Consider the following 17792-nt stretch of genomic DNA (forward strand, 5'->3'; position numbering starts at 1 on the left):
CTCCTCTTTGGTTGTTGTAAACCTAATCCACTAGTTTACAGGTCAGGAAGACCTGGAGCAGCCCAGGCAAACATTACTATAGAGGGAGCAAGATCACAGCCTCAGACACACAGGTTTTATCCTCCCAAAGCTTCTTTTCTTGGCATATGAAAAGAGGCCTCTCGGTGGGTCACTGGGTGACCTCTAATTTTAGAAGGGATTCCTTATCCTAATGTTCAATCTCCAGAGCATAATGAGCACTCTCTATATAAAAATGTTTCAGCTGTACTTAACTGAATAGTTTCTGAAAGGATGCTTCCAAACTGTGGCTTTTTCAGTAACTAAAGTACCATCATAGGAAAACTAAGATCCTTGATTATGCACTTTCAAGCAAGTAGGCTTGGACATCACAGGCCACTAGTTGGGCACTATTGCTGCTGAGCTGCCCATGCTGATAGTTATCGTTTGGTCTAGTACACACACACACAAAACCTTTATTGGCATGAAAGCACAAAACATCATGGAAAATTTGGTCTAGTAGTGATCAGTACAGTGGCTGATATAGTCTCACCTAGCCTGCTGATTTCTCATGGTTGTGGGAGGGGTCACTAAGAAGCCTTTGCTGCTTTCTGAGTTGTGGCAGCCCCATACGGTTTTCAAGGCAAGAGCCTAACAGAGATGGTTTGCCTTTGCCTGCCTCCATGTCATGGCCCTAGCATTCCTTGGTGGTCTCCTTTCCAAATACTAGCCAGGACCGACCCTGCTTAGCTTCCAAGATCCAGGTCAGGGCACTAAGAAGCTAGAACTCTTAATTATTCAAAGCTCCTAGGTCTTATTCAGTGATACAGCCTCCACCTGCATCACCAGTAATTACCTACCAACAAATGTACCAAACCTTTCAGACACTGTAAACGAACCTTAAGGCCTATTATGCTTGCTGCTCTCCCAAAATACAGGTGGTTCTAATAATTCAGAGAACAGTTACCCTGTTTCCCCGAAAATAAGACCTACCCCAAAAATAAGCCCTAGCAGGATTTCTATGCATTTGTGGTATAAGCCATAGTGTGTCTTCTTGAGAAAAAATAAATATAAGACAGTGTCTTATTTTCGGGGAAACACGGTATGTGATTAAAAACTGGAGAATACTTACAAATATGAAGAAATTAAAGACAAACATCAGGTACTTCATGCAGCTCAAACAATCCCCTTCCATGGCTGTGCAATCAGGTTAATCCTGTAAAACATCAACAACCCATCAGCACACCCTCCTTTTACCTTTGTAGCCTTCCAGTTCTCTTCCTATGGACCCTGTGGAATTCATTAGACAGGAAGAGCAAATTTCCTACCTGAATTAGTGAGTATAACATAGAGTAATAGGTAATAATGATTTACTCCAGTTCTGGATGGTTTTCTCCCTGGTGTGCCAGGACCAGAATTAAGGATGAGGAAAGGCTAATTAACTCACCATCTTGTTAAGAAAGAAATGTCATTCTTTCATGAGTTAATACTTCTCCTTTTACCTAACAAACTAAGCACTACACTCACCTGTATGTACAGCATAAGCAGTTGAAATTATCCCAAAGGGGCATAAGCAGTTGAAATTATCACAAAGGGTTATGCTTTCTTTTTGCAGCCAGACACAGTGCATTATCAGCCCTGTGGTTAGGAGAAACCCTTCACCAGCTCATTATCTCCTAGGTTATTAACACTGAAGTTATTCTACTGCACTTCATGTTAGATATGATAGGCTCCTAGTCAGAAGAAAGAGGTCATGGGAAAAGGTGTATAAGAGTTGCCAAGCTGGAAACTTCTAACATGCCTTTCCCTGGAAGGAGGACAAGATGATGAGGCACAAGCTGTGCACCCAATCCTAAATACTGTGCAAAAGAGAAGATATGCTAGGAGGAGCACTAAGGAATGGCTGACAGTACAGTTGACAATCACGAAACGTATGAAGGGAAAAGTGAACCACAAGTCTTGGGAAGAGGCTGCGTTGTGGGCTAGAATCTAGCTATGTCTCAGTGAAAGGGTTCAGTCTTTAGCCAGTGTATGCAGACAAAGCTAAGGAAGGGGGGAAACAGCCAGTTGGACCCAATGTAAAATTTCCACTTGAACAAGAGCTCTTGTGCAAGCAGAAACAAGAGGAAAAGACCATAGTAGCCACTTGCACTAAGCCGGACTTACTGTACACTCACATGCATTTCTGCTTGCACAAAATCTTGTAGAACCAATTTCTGGGCACTATAATATATAGTGAAAAAACCTATACATTGCACAAGATGTTGCACAAGTGGAACTGAGCTAAGTCCCTCTATGTTTCCACTTACACATTGGTGGATCCAAGGTCTGTCATCAAGAATAAATGCACAGGAATCATGATTATATAAACACTGCAAAATGCATGATTCCTATCCTACAGAACTGTAGTTTAAGAGCTGGTTTCAAAATAAGAAGACCCATAGCTAGGTCCCGGGGGTGAGATATGGGGCCAACTGCCTGATCTGCCTCAGATGGAAAAAGGCAGACCTGGCAGTGGCAGTGATCTGGGCCTCCATAAAAAGAGAGGCATCCAGGAACACCCCCAAGTTCTTCACCTTCAACGCTGGCACCAATGGAGCCCCATCGAAGGTTGGGAGCCTGATTCCCTGACTCAACCCCCCACAACTCAGGTGCAGGACCTCCATCTTAGATGGATTTATTTTCAGTTGGCTCTGTCACAACCATCCAGCCACGGCTTGTAATGCCTCATTCAGATCTTCTGGGGCTGTGTCTGGGCAACTGTCTATCAGTGGATAGCTACAGTGACCCAAGCAATGGTCACTTCCAGACTGGATTATTGTAACTCTCTCTAGACGGGGCTGCTCATGACTCTACTCCTGTCATGGGCTGGGGTGCCAGTCAAAGGGAGTCCAGAACAGGCCAAGGTCAAGAGCCAAGAAGACAGTGCCAAGTCCAAAGCCAAGCTGGGGTCAGGAGCCAGAAACACAGAGCCAAGTCCAAAAACACTAACAAAAAGCGTAGTCCAAAGCCAAACCGGGGTTAGCAGCCAGGAACACAGAGCCAAGTCCAAAGCCAGGGGGTCCGAAGGTCTAGGTGCAAGAGCTGAGCCAAAGTGGATGCGAGCAGCACAAAGCTGATTCATTGCTTCCACAAAGAGTACTGCCCAGAGTGTGGAGTTAAATGCTGCTACCAATTAGCCAGCTGCACGATCGCCCAGGCTCCTGTTAGAACTCTGGGCTAGCCAAGCATCTTCCCTGTAGCCTGGCCTCTCGTTGCCTGGTTGCTAAGTTCTGCCACAGTTGCTCCCTTAAACGAGTCACATGTGGGGGTGAGTCAGGAGGACTTTCAGCTTGTAATTCTTCCCCCTTATCTGGGCCAGGTGTGAAGAATGCTGATACAGGCAACTGCCAGCTATCCTTCTCTGCTGCTTCAGAGGGGTCAGCTGTGGTTTCTGCAAGATCTGGCAGCTCTGTCAGCTCTCCTCTGCTGCTTCAGAGGGGTCAGCTGTGGTTTCTGCAAGATCTGGCAGCTCTGTCAGCTCTCCCTCATCCATGCCCATGACACTCTGGAAATTGCAGCTAGTACAGAACGCAGCAGCATGAGTGTTAACAGAGATGCCTGTGCTGCCTCATATCCACCCAGTGCTGCACGAACTGCACTAGCTGCCTATTGAATTCCAGATCCATTTCAAGGTGCTGGTGCCTACCTTTAAAGCCCTATACGGCTAGGGGCCAGCATACCTTCAAGACCGCCTCTCCCCATATGAGCCCTGTAGGACACTGAGGTCCACAATACTGACTAACTATATAGGTACCACACCAGCAGCATTAATGAACTGGTGTCCAGGGCTTAGGACTAAGCTGCCCAGGCTATTATTGGTCCTGCTGGTCCTTTGCTATAGATAACCATATAATTTTAGAAATTGTTATGCAGTCTCTTCTCCATATGATACTTTAGTGGTAGTGACTAACAGAAATTTATTTATATAACCTCCACATTTCAATATCTTTGGAAACAGCATATCCTGCTTTGTTTGTTGAGTCTGATGCAGCTTTGCTGGTGAAAGAGAAGCATGTCTATACTACCAATCACCCATAAACTGTAACTGCTAATTTTAAAAGTCAATGTGGTCATGTTACTAATGGTAATATGGTTACTAAATGACAAAAGCGGTGTGAACTGATCCAGGTTAAATTCTAAAAAGAAATTGGGTGGGTTTTTTTAAAAAAAAAAGAATGAAAAGAAAGAAGAAAGTGTAGAAACTTACATTCTCGCTTGAGAGGTAACAAACAGCTTGCATAATATATACTGGTATGGGATGAGAGGACAAGAAAGGAGAGGACAGAAGGATCCTTTAAAGCCTATTCAGGGCATTTTTTGTAGAAAAAGCCCAGCAGGAACTCATTAGCATAATAGGCCACACCCAACAGCAGAAACTCATTAGCATATTAGGCAACACCCTGACAGCACCGCTCATTAGCATATTAGGCCGCACCCCCATGTTACCAGAAGCGTGGTCATCCAGCCACACCCACCTTTTGATTCTTATTCTGTTTACCTTGTTTGTTGTCAAAACCCAGGGCCTTTTTTGTAGCAGGAACTCCTTTGCATGTTAGGCCACACACCCCTAATGTGCCCAATCCTAATGAGTTTCTGCTGTTGGGTGTGGCCTATTATGCTAATGTGTTCCTGCTGGGCGTGGCCAACTCGGGAGCCAGCCGGAACTCCGTTGCTGTGCGTTCCTGCCCCAAAATAGCCCTGAGCCTATTTACAACCAAAGGGAAGATTAATATTCTTTCTTCTGATTTGCCATATGGACAGAAACCAAAATAATATAAGACAATATTGGCCCATTCACCCTTATGGAAGTAGGAAGGAAAGAAACACATTTTAACCTAGTAAAGACCTCTTAAACCAGATGGATATAAGGAAGACATCAGAAAAAGGCATAAACAAATGCCATACTAGCATAAGGAAGAATCTGGATTCAGATTTTGGAAATAAGGAATAAGGCAGGACTCACTAAATGTAAATGCATATATCATTTTGTTGTACTGTGGAAGGAAACCCAGGTATTCCCCCCTGGTATTGCCCCACCACCAGTGACCAGGGGGGACCTCACAACCCTAATTTTCAGTAGGCGCTTCCAGGTTGGTAGTATACTGTTTTTTAGTGATCATTGTTTATGAGGCTGTTACTTTGACATTTGTTTTACTGTTACTGGTGTACTGATTATTTGGTTGGAAGTACCTTTGAGCTTTGGAGAGATAGCGTATCAGTGTTTAAATGAACAAATGTGTGTGTTCATTTGGTTTTTTTCAGGAGTGTCTGTAGCTGGAACAATCCACATACATTCTTCACTTCCCAGTCTAACTCCAAAATTCTGCATTCTGTTGCATGGTACAACAGAAAAATACATTTATCCTGATGAGGCAAAAATAAAAATTATCTATGTGGGGTTCACAGAGCATTTTCTATATTTTCGGTGATAAAACTTTTCCTTTCAGTTTCTCTTTGTTTTTCCTAATCCAAAGAATTTGGGACTGTTGTACATCGACACAACACAACGGCTCTTTCCTGTGTGACCATGGTAACTGATCTGCTTCAGCTATGGTCCTTGATGGAGCCCTTGGCAGGCAGTGCTCCCTTTGAAAGAGGAAGCGAGTTGGTGATGGGTGGAACATGCCTCAGGTAACAACCCAGTTCCAGAGAACATTCTGTTGTCTGCATAGCATTTAACAAGTCTGAAAATTAGATCTTTTAATTGAGAAGAAGGGAGAGTAAGGGGTGAAGCAGATAGGTGAATACAGCATAGGCTGTGCCAACACACATAAGCACCTATTTTCCAGAAGAGTTTTATGCTGACTGACTGTATTGTCTCCAAAGGGAGAAGGCAGAGAAATAGAGCTGATATTCATCTTCTGTATAAGAGGATTCTCCTGCTGCATTCAGAGGAGCCTTATAGAAATCCTCCCAGAGTGGGTTTGAAAAAAACAAGGCCAAGACAAATTTTCAACTGCTTGGTTTTACTGAAAGCAATTTCTATTCCAGAGAGATTTCTTCTTCATGTCTATGCAGATTTTAGGGAGCAAGAATCAGGAATGGAGACAGATGCTTCAGTCTTACAGGTCTCAGTGTCACGGCAGGACCAGGGGGCGTGACGCAAGCAAGCGAATGTCCAGAAGCAGTCCGAGGTCAAGCCGAGCAAATCAGGCAGCGAGGTTCAAACAGGTTTAAATCACAGTCCAAAAGCAGGGTCAGACATACCAGAGTTTCAAGTCCATAAATCACAACGATACCAGAGGAGTCAAAGATGAACGCAGAGTCAATGAAGCCGAGGGTCAAAAGCCGAGGATCAAGCCGATAATAATTCCACAAGGTCTGGAGCAGAGATGCAAGGATTCAGGTCCTGACAAACGACGTTTGCCAGCACAAATGACTGCTGGCAACAGACTTGCAGATATACAGTGCTAGCTAATAAACTCATTAGCTAGCCGGGAGCGAGGTCAGGATCCTGTCAATATTCAGGACTAAGAGATCTTCTGGCACGCATGCGTGCATTCTGTCTTCGCTCTCTCAGCTGCTATCTCCGTACATTCCGGAGCCTGGTTACAGGTGGTGGTGAGTCTGATGACGAATTACTGGTATGCAGCAGAGACTGATCCCTTGCAGGTGTTCCCTGGGATGCTCTATCCTCCTCACCACTTAGATAGCTTTCAGCTACAGGATCCAGTCTTTGCCTTTCTGCTGCAGTACTGTCCTCAGGAGCCTGTAAGTCCACAGGCTCCTGGCTGGCAGGTGCCTCCTCAGGGGCATCAGCAAGGGCAGGCATGACATCAGCAAGGGCAGGCATGACATCAGCAGGGGCAGGCATGACACTCAGAAGGGTGAGTCATGATGCCTGCTGGAATGGGCCAGTAGAGCTGTATTTCTATCAAGATGGGTAGCCGTGTTAGTCTGTCCGTATCAGTAGAAAAGAGCAAGAGTCCAGCAGCACCTTAAAGACTGTCTGAAGAAGTGAGCAGTGACTCACGAAAGCTCATAACCAGAGGTCATTTTGGGGGGGAACGCGGGGAATCGCAGTTCCCCCGGGTGAGGTACGGGGGGCGGGGAACATGACGAAGCCCCGCCCCCTGCTTCCAGCCCTCATTCAGCCAGGAGGAGGCAGGAGAAGAGGGAGGGTAAGTTGCTTCCTCCCTGCCTCTCCCCACCCCTGCCTGCCTGGGGCCAGGGAGGGACTTCGCGGGGCTTCCTTGCACTCCCGCCGGCCGGGACCGTTGGGGGTGGTGTGTGTGGCCTTATGACACACTTCCGGTGATCTCAGGGGGTGTGGCATATGCTAATGAGTTATGCTAATGAGTTCCCCTAGCTCTTTTTCTACGAAACGACTCTTGCTCATAACCAGTCACATTTTTTTGTTAGTCTTTAAGGTATTACAGGACTCTTGTATTTCTACCTGTTAGAGAAAAAGGAGCAGAAAGCAGTTACAAGTATCATGAGGAGTACTTAAAAATTTAGGGCTGCGATGATTGACTGATAAATACTTTGGATTAATTGCCTTAAAATTCTTCAATTAACCAAAGAGGTGCATCTACTAAATTAGGGAGAAGATCTTTAAAAGTCAGTTCATTCATTTTTAATGCAAGTAATTTAAAAACAACCCATGTGTGACAGATGACATAACAGAAGAGCTATTCTTGCCTCTTTCATACATAGGGGAATGCCTCTTCTAGGATGGTGCCTACTGAGACATGTGTATCATCTGAAAGGGAAGCTCCCTCAGAAGGTTTTTATTTATATGCAAATGTGTGCCGATTTAGAAGCCATGCAGTTAAGCAACTAAGAATTCTTTGACAGAGTAGTTTGAAATCCCTTTCAAACTGAACTTATCTGCCATCTCCCTTCAAATAACATCTCCCCATACACTCCACATATCCACTGATAATGTTGCAATCTACTCTGTAAAAGAGACATGAAGCCCTGGCTGAATATTTGGCTCTTTTTTTGGTTCTGCTCTATTCAGTCTGTCGCCAAAACATATCACTTCTTACTCTTCAAAATATCTCCCCAAACCACATGGTTTATGAAGCTTTTGGCACAATCTACCCTTATTATTGAAAGTAAACCTAAAAACCTCTAACTGGAATGAATACATATTCTCCCCCTGGTTATTCCTCCCTCCTGTCCTGTCCTGTCCTTTTTTTTGTCTCCTCTATACCATATTTGAATCTGGGGCACTGACTAATCTTCTTATACTCTGTAAAGTGCCAAAGACATTAGTGGCACTATTTAAATAATAACAATAATAGTTCCGATACTGTTGTGATAGAGGCTATGTTAAGCGATAGGCAAGTTACACATGTTTTGCTATCCAGCCACAAGACAGAAACAGTTATTTAAAACCTACTCATCCTAATAGTGCTTTCAGTGATTACATATGAAATACACAGAGAAAAGTGATGTTGTCATGCTTCTCATATTGCACTGTCCTACAATGCAAGTTGTGCTACTTTTGTGGGTACTTTTATCTGCAAATTTGAATAAGGCACTGAATAGTTACATTAGAGGATACAATTTCTCATAAATGGAATTAATGAAAATTATGTAAAGCCTCAGCCAACTTGGATGGAAGCACCCACCCACTCACCTTTTCTTCTTTCTTCCTTTTTATCTATTCATGCTTTTTCTCATACTGGTTTATATATTTTCTTTGTTTTGTTTTTCTGGTTGGTACATCACCATAACATGATGGTATCATCTCTTATACTGGATATGAGGTTATCAAATTGTTTTGTTTCATTGTTGGCATTTGTTTTTTGTGTATAAATAAAAATATTTTTTTAAAGGGCATGTCCACAAAGCTATTCTTCTGAAAAGAAAGACAGAAGACTGAATGTCCTGGCTTCTGCATCTTCTGTCTTCAGGTCAGTTTGCTGTGTCAGTTTTAATCTTGCACATACTATTCAGCTTTTCTGCTTTACTCTCTACTACTGGTATCATGGAGGACTCAAGTTCTAGTTCAGACTATCAAGCTTCTCTAGCAAGACTCACTAAACTAGGCAGTCATCTAAAGTATCCCAACTGTTTACTGATGGCATGTTTAATTAGTCAATGTTTTCCACTATGCCTAAGGCATCAGGCATTCTGTGAGCCCATGCTAATTTGTGGCTCTCAATTAGTGCCACAGAATGGTCTCAGGTCCATTTACTCATAAAACTTGTCTGTAACCACAGGTCACTGTTAAAATAATACTTTGATCTTTACAAAGGGATTAATCTGGAAACCTGTGCATATGAACTCTTGCAATGTGCAAGGACCTCCTTCCGTTTAACACATCCACATTCACATTCAAACATGCCGTAACATTTCAAGTCCATTACAGTTATGGCACAGAATAAATGGCAGTTACTTTTGGCATAAATCATCATCAAGTGATCTTTCTAACACTATCACTACCAACCTCAATGAGTAAGATGATCATCCAAGATGAAGGAGATGCCTTGTGGCCTCTCCCATACTACTGTGTCCAGACTACTTTGTGTAATTCTGGTGGATGCATTCTGAAGAAAGTTGTGGATTTCAGTGAGAAATCATTTTAAAATGGTGACATAACAAAACATGATAAATGGCAGTATGTACTGACTGAAAGCAAAAGCCACAAAGGAAGTCATTTTCAAATTAACAACTAAAAGCTTCACAACACAGCGGGCATTTCAGTTCCAGAGCACTGACTTCAGCACATTGTGAATTATTTTGACTTAAAAATAATACGATGAAACTCTGCTTTCCCTTCTGTCCCTAAGTCAGAGAGTTAATTAGGCCGTTAGGGACACATAGAAATAATTCACACCTATTTCATTTGCAAAAGCACCCTGAAAACATATTTACATATGATCAACAAATATAATCTCTCCTTATATATAATTATGTTTTGGGGTGGCATTTTGCAGCACTCAGAACTCAGGGAGGTGGTGTGCTCCCTTAGACATTGGCCCATCAGCCGCCACTCAAGAGTACTCGTGTGCCATTGGTCGGGTGCTGGGTCTGCTCCTCTTCCCTGCCCACTCACCCTTCAGCCACTGTGCCCTGTCAGAATTACCAGCAAACGGCTTTCTCTCTTGACAAAGACACTTCTCCTGCTTGCCTCCTGTGTGGGACTAAGTTTTCCCTCAGTGGCTATTGGTAGGTGTAATGAAATGACAGTTACCTGTGTTTGTAAGATGGCTGCCATCTGTGGTTCTTTGTTTAAAATGTTCCCTCATAAGGTTTAATTGAGCTGTAGTTCCAGAGAGGGGCCTGCAGGGGTATCACTCACTGGGTTGAATGGGGCTTCCTCATCTGCTGGTCTACAGTTCCCAGCTGCCGCAAGGCCAAAAAGTGTGGGAAAACAGGGACTGTCCCAAGGCAGTCTTCGTCCCTGGGATGCAGCAGAAATTCAACCACTCCACAGTCGGCTGGATTGGGGAATGAATGGAAGTTTCCCTGCTCTCTTGGGCAAGACAGAGAGGCTGAAGTACAGCCAGAGGCCGGTCCAAGGAATGATCCTTTTATTTTATTTATTTATTTATTTATTTATACTTTCCATTTAATATCCCGCTCTAATCTCATTGTTGGGGTCTCTGAGCGGCTTACAAGTTTTTTCTGGTGCTAATCACCATTTTTGTCCCTAGCTAAGGCCACAATGTATGTAAGGGGATGGGATAGCCTACCAGCACCCCCTCTGTGGTGACATATGATGTTTCTTCCTTGTCGGGTTGGCATGGTTCGGTCGGACGGGATTCTGGCTGTTGGTGGGGATGTTTTTTCTTTCCCGGCTTTCGGAGGTGGTGTGCTCTTCTCTCGACGCGCCGCTTCGCCTGTTCCCAGCCTGGCTATGTCCTTTCCGGCTCCGCTGGGCTGGTGCTCGGGATCTGCGCACGCTCCTTCATCTTCTTTTCGGCAGCCGTCGGTGTAGTTCTTTCCGCCACCAGGGATCGCTCGTCGCACCTCCCGATCGCGCTCGCTCGCCGCCGCTGCACCCCGCCACCCCTTTCTGTCCACGCCAGGATTCTTGCCGCCGCCGTCATCATCGCCGCCATTGCCGCCGTCGCCTTCAGTCAGCCACACAGGGTGCCCCCCACCCTCTAAGGGTGGGTACCCATTTACCTACTTGCAATTAAGTTGCTTTCGAGACCGCTGGGTAGGCGGGAGCTGGGGCGAAGGTCGAGAGCTCACCTCGACCACAGTGGTACTCGAACAGCCATAGTGGCTGCTCGGTGATGTTATAGTGCAGGCGTTTAACTGCCTGCGCCACCGCCCCCACATGATCGCTTCTTGCACGCCAGAGGACTCCCGGGGACATCCAGGAGTCCCCCCACTATTAAGAAATGTGGACTTGGCAACCCTTACAGTTCTGCCTTATTCATTTAGTATGTGTGTGCTCCATAATTGTGTAAATAGTTAAATACATTATTTTATTTGGGCTAATAATCTGTGTTGTGCTCTGACCACATAGTCTCCCCCGCTCTGCACAATACCAAAGGGAGAGGGTAGCCCAAGGAAGCAAGGAAAGGCCAGACCCTTGAGTTGCCAACTTTCCGGGATTCCATCTCCAAACAAGGAGACTCGGCCAGAGGGGTTTCACTGTCCCTCTAAAAAGGCAGTGACAATTCAGTGAGTGGCCTTTGTGAGGAACTCATTGGGCCAGTCCTGACTAGGGTTGCTAGCTCCACGTAGGGAGATTCCTGGAGATTTTCTGGTAGAGCCTATGAAAGCCAGGGTTTGGGGAGGAGGGAGGCCTCAGCTGAACAGAATGCCATAAAGCCCACCTTCCAAAGCAGTTATTTTCTCCGGGGGGGAGAGAACTGTTGTCTGGAGTTCGGTTGTGATACTTGGTGGTTGGCTACCCTAGTGTTTCAAAGCAAGGTCTGCTAGATCCAGGTTCTTGCTCTAGGAGCTGACTGGGTGATTTTGGACCAGTCACAGACTTTCAGCCTAACCTACCTCACAGGGTTGTTGTGCAAGTCAGGAGATTGATTTAAGCTGCTTTGGTCCCCATTGCAGAGAGAGAGAGAGAGAGAAAGAGAGAAACCACTTTTCCTCCTGGGAAACCATTGTTGCCAATCTCCAGGTGAGGGCTGGGGATCACTCAGAATTACAGCTGCTCTCCAGAGGGCATAGATCAGTTCCCCTGTAGAAAACGGTGGACTCTGTGTCCTTATACCCTGCTGAGATGCCCCCCCCCCCATGACAGCCAATGTGATATGGCAGTCAGGACTTCAGAGCACGGTATGTAGAGACTGCATGTGCGGGGGGGGAGTTGAAGAGTGAGGGGGAAATAAAGGTAGATTGATGATTGGCTAGGAAGGAGAGGGTTGCCAACTCCAGGTGGGAAATTCCTGGAGATTTGAGGGATGTCACCTGGAGAGGGTGAGGTTTGAGGAGGGGTGGGACCTCAGACAGGTACAATGCCATAGACTCCATCCTCCCAACCTGCCATTTTGTCCTGGGGAACCATTTTTGTCAATCTTCAGGTAAGGGGTGGAGATCACTCAGAATTACTACTGATCTCCAGGAGGGAGGGCAGAAGTCAGCTGCAGTCAGATAACGGTAGGTTGATGGTTAGCTAGGAAGGGGATGGGGTTGCCAACTCCGGGTTGGGGAATTTCTGGGAATTTCAGGGGTGGAACCTGGAGAGGGTGGGGTTTGAGGATGTTGCCACAGCAAATTGACAATGAGTGCCCAAGGCCTTGGCACTCTCCCAGAGCCTCTTTCTAGAGCTCATTGTATTTATTTCCACAACGGGCCTTATTCTTAGACAATTATAACTCTCATTCTTTCTCTTCTGCAGTTTTAACTAAGCCACTTTCCCCTGTATTAATGACATCTCAAAAATACAAAAAGCTCCAAGTGTCTTCTGCACTTCCACTAAACCTTTGGAGAAAACAAGTTTCTGGTTTGAACTTGCATTGAATTAAGAACAGAAGAAAAGTGGCAGAGAGCATGTGTGATTCTTATTATGGTGGAAAAGACACATCTGCAGGTACCATCTGTCCTGTCCTCCAAGGCATCTAGGCATCAGTGGTTGCCCAAATCTCCACCACTGAAATACCACCCACCTGGCTTTTCTCTCCCTCTTTTGGTAATGCTGGCCTTTCTAGAAATTACCAGGTGAGGGGACCAGAGCCCCCAGCTTTCTTTCCTTGCATTGCTGTTCTAAGGCCCCAACTTGGTCCTGTGTCTCCCACTACCTAGAGACTGGTTATCATGGGGACAACAGCTTACTGCACTTGCACACCACTGAGGAATTAGCAATTTGCCAACTGACTGTCCTCCTTTCTCACAGTACCGGTTTAAAACAATGTGTTCAGAGGAGGTCTACGTTCAGAGAAGACCACCTACCAGCATTCAAAATTATAAAGCATTTATTAACAATAAAATGTCAACACACATACTGTCAGCACAGCAACAGACTGAGCAAGGAAATCAAAAGAAAGGCATAAACACAATTCCTCTGTCCCTCACTCTGTACATAAGGCAGGTTCTTTAACTTAGAAGTTACAGTGTTCTAAAAGCTGCTCAGTACTCTGGAATCTTTGTTCAGACAGACAGCCCTTTGTCTCCTCCCCATGGCAATGGTGGCCTTCAGCTGGAGCTCAGGTGTGAAAACTCCTTCTTCCTAGACAGAATCAGCCAGAGAGAGCCTTTTCCTCCATGCCAAGGGGTTTTATTATTTCTGTTTGCCCATCCTTCTGTGGATCAAAGGAGCCTTTACTGAAATCTCCAGGAATAAAAATTCTAGCCTCTTTCACCTCCCAAGCCTCTTTCTCTTGCAAGGACTCAGGTTCTTCCTGGAAGAGTGAGCTGGCCATTTCATTGTCCCTGGCCAGAGAGGCCATTAGCATTTCTAAAACATTGCTGGGTGAAGGTGGAGAACAATTGACTTGCCCCTATCTTGCCTGTTCTCTGCTAAAAGAGAGGAAAACTCTTTAAAGGTGAAGGTTTTGTAGAGACTAGGGCTGCCAAGTGGGGACGGGTGGCGGGTAAACCCCCACTTTGGAGGCCCGATTTTTGCCGCCGCAGAATCAGGCCCCGGGGGGGACTCCGCTTCCCAAGAGGTGACGCAACCACGTCGATCACGTTGGGGGCGTGGCCCCGATCATTGGAGGGAAAACTCTATGGTTTTCCCTCTGACGGTCGGGGCCATGCCCTCAACGTGATCGACATCGCACGTCACTTCTGGTGACGTGCTGGCGGTGCGCGTGTGCTTTGTGCGCACGCACAACAAGGGACGGCTCTTGGATCGCAGCGAGGCTCCCCCGCCGGTGAGTAAAATTCACTTGGCAACCCTAGTAGAGACCAAACTCCAAATTACAACATTTCCCTCCCTACTAATGGTATGCCTTACCACCAGCCACTGCACAACTGGATAGCTAAAAGGCCACTTCACACATGACATCCCTCTCCATTTGTTTAAGTGGTATAAATACTAACCCTACCTTACACAACTACACAGTAGTAGAAAAGAGTACATGTCCAGTAGCAAAGACTAACAAAATTTATGGCATGGTATGAACTTTGGTGAATCACTGTTCACTTCTTCAGATACAGAAGTGAGTAATGAAAGCTCATATTCTACCACAAATTTTCTAAGTTTTTAAGGTGCTACTACACTCTTTTCTACTGATACAGACAGACTAAAGCCACCCATCTTGAAATATACAGTAGTAATGACTGCATGAAGCGGCTCTTGAATCTGACACATGAGTGCTATCATTATAGAGACTAAGTAAGGGAATGATAACAGAATGCATTATGTCCATTTCCTACCAATGTGTCCCTTGTGCTAAAATGAGCCTTTGGAGAGAGACATGGTAAAAAAAAAACAAGCAAATATATTCCTGCTCATACCCTGCCCACTTGACTGCATTTATGGTACAATGTTAATGAGGTCTATTTTAGTAGGAGGGCAGCCAGGGCTGGGGCCAGGTTCTTTTGCACACTAGGCGAGACTACCTTCTGCCCCCCCCATGCACCCACCAATTTTCAAACATAAATGCATTTTAAGAAGAATGAAAAACACAACATTTGAAATTGCTACTTTTTCTTTTGAAATTGTGAGAACAGTTTGAACCTGAGTCTCCCAGATCCAAGTCTGACACTATAAGCACTATACCACACTGGCTCTCAGCTTTCTCTCCTTCCCTTCCCCTGGCAGTTTCTCCCTGTGAAAAATCTGGCCAAGTAGCAAAAAGTCATGTAGATGAGTTTATGATAGCCACAGCTAGGGCCAGCCAAGCCATACAAGTTTTGTGGAGACTGGGACCAGGTGAGTTGTGCGGCATTAGGTTGTCTGGTGTCAAGTCATCTGGTAGCCACCATTGCTCCTAGGTGGGTCACCCAGATTGCATGGTAGCAAGCTGCCTGGTTGTTGCCACTGGCCCTGGCCCTGATGAGTCTTCCCTGCAGGGTAGGAGGGAGAAAAGTAGGGGTGGACTGGGAAGCCAAAGTAGCTCCAGAACCGCCACATCCAGCACCTTTTATTGACAGAATCAAGGTCTGAAGGCTGGCAATATTGTTGTGGTTTCCTAGCAATCCTCACAGTAACTGCTGGGATCTCCTTTCTTTAAAGGAAAGGCACTGCTTCAATCAATGCATTTTTTAGGACTTCAGGTTTTCCTGCAAACCTGGGCCTTTTCTCAGGTTTGTAGAAAGATCTGTCTTGTCTGTTCGTGTCTTCAGTCTCTGAATATAAGTATCCACAGATGGGGTCACACTATTGATGCTCTAAAGTAACATACAAAGCTTCTCAATACCAAATAAGTCAACTCATTTATTTAAATCAGTGGTCTTCAATCTTTACAAATTCAGGTTCTACATTTAACCCTCAGGGACCCACTGAATAACAAGTACATGACATCACAGCCATGTGCCTTTCTGTCACATGACAGAAAGAGGAGCCAATGTTACAACCTCAGTTGTAGGAAAAGGGATCTTAAGTCACAAGCACACACAAAGCACTGGAGGCCCAACTTGTGGAGGTGGGGGCTGTCCAGATTTGGCTTTGGTGCACAGGGTGAAGAAAGTTCTTGTAGGGGAGGGTCGGAACTTCTCTGTGTTAAAAAGAAATTCTCTCTGCCACTGGAAGACCTTGCTTTCCTGCTCTCAGAGTACATGCAACAAAAATGCAGGAAGCATATGGTCCTTGCCCTCTCTGTATTCATTCTAGTAACAGATCCTTCCAAAGAGTTGCAAAAAAAGTAGCAGCTCTACAGGGGTGCGTCACCCAAAAGATGGAGATTCATGCTCCACCCAAGGATCAGAACTCATGAGTCGAAGATCACTGATAAAGATCAATGATGACTACGTCCCTTACCTTCGCCCAAACAGCCCAGAGGGAGCACCCAGATATTGAATACAAGCCAGGGACAGAAAATGTGATAGCTGATTGTTTGTCCTGACTGCCTTTGCCATCCTCAGGCATATTGCCAGGAGAGGATGTAGAAGTGGTTGCATTGCTTTCAAGTATTCCAGTTGCAGTGACAAAGGAGAAATTTCAAGCTGCATTTTTAGCACGCCCAATCCAGCAGAGATTAAGGGGATTTTTGTTGAATAAATGGCCTAATAAGGAAAAAGGAACTGAGCCAGAATTGTCACCTTATTTTAGAGTACGTGATGAGCTCTCATTGCAAAATGGTTATATTTTACGAGGGACACATCGATTGCTGGTCCCAAAGGAACTGCGGCCTACATTTATAGCTTTGGCTCATGATACACACCAAGGGATTGTACATATTAAACAATGATTGCAGGACTTGTATGGGTGGTCTGGAATGGATTCCCAAGTGGAAGCAGCCATTAAGGCTTGTGTCACTTGCCAGTTACATGATAAAGCTGCAGTAACACATCCAGTAGCACTACAGTCAGTCACATTCCCACATTCTGCTTGGGAAAAGGTCACCATTGATATTGTGGGACCTTTTGAGACGGCCCCTATTGAATGTCATTATGCTATCACTTTAATAGATTATTTTAGTAAATGGCCACAGGTAGAATTTACATCACAAGCAACATCTGCTACTGTGATTAAGTTTTTGGCTGTGGTTTTCAGTAGGGAAGGGGACCCTAAAGAGTTGTTTTCTGATAATGGTGCCCAATTTACTTCTTTGGAATTTGAAACTTTTCTTGCGGAACAGAATATTGTACATAGGAGGTCATCAGTGTATTATCCGCAAGCTAACGGAGAAATTGAGCGGTTTAATAGATGTTTGGCTTGCAGACAACTAAATTGGAAGGAAGGCCATGGATTGTTTTTACAACTGATTTTCTGCAAGCATATAGAGCAACGAGGCATGCTACAATGCAAAGATCACCAGCAGAATTATTACATGGGAGAGAGATGCTACTGGAATGTCAGAGGCAAGAACTGATGTGTCATTAGATTCAGGATTACAAAAAAGGGTGGTTCAAATGCAAGAGAAGTAAAGGTTTATACATATACAGATAAACGAAGGGGTGCTAAGGATGTTAAATTTGAATGTGGCTCATTTGTTAGAGTAAGAAGACCTGGGATTTTGAGAAAGGGGGAATGCAAGTTTACTTCACCTTGTAAGATTATGGAGAGGAAAGGGCCATATACCTATAGATTATCAGATAACCATGCATGGAATGCTTATTTGGTACCTGCGTATTATAGTGGGAATGAAGTGAGTTTTGAACCAGAGGGTTCTCCTTTGTTACCAGTGATTAAAAACAAGGATAGGTCTGTACAGAAGGAGACCAATCCAAGCCATCAGCTGGGACGTCCAGATGCATCTAAAGAGACACCATTATTG

General features: G+C 44.9%; 1 protein-coding gene across 1 annotated transcript in view; it reads right to left on the bottom strand.

Moving 5' to 3' along the window:
* The window catches only part of TSPAN18 (tetraspanin 18), a 51494-nt gene that overhangs the window by 31578 nt on the left and 2124 nt on the right, over positions 1-17792 (bottom strand). Inside the window, exon 2 of the mRNA XM_015426116.1 lies at positions 1130-1213. Within this exon, the coding sequence (XP_015281602.1) occupies positions 1130-1192 (63 nt within the window). The 5' untranslated portion in view covers positions 1193-1213. The remainder of the gene's footprint in view (positions 1-1129; positions 1214-17792) is intronic.

The sequence above is a fragment of the Gekko japonicus genome, unplaced genomic scaffold (genome assembly GCF_001447785.1).
Source record: "Gekko japonicus isolate JY-2015 unplaced genomic scaffold, Gekko_japonicus_V1.1 scaffold171, whole genome shotgun sequence".
NCBI classification, from domain to species: domain Eukaryota; kingdom Metazoa; phylum Chordata; class Lepidosauria; order Squamata; family Gekkonidae; genus Gekko; species Gekko japonicus.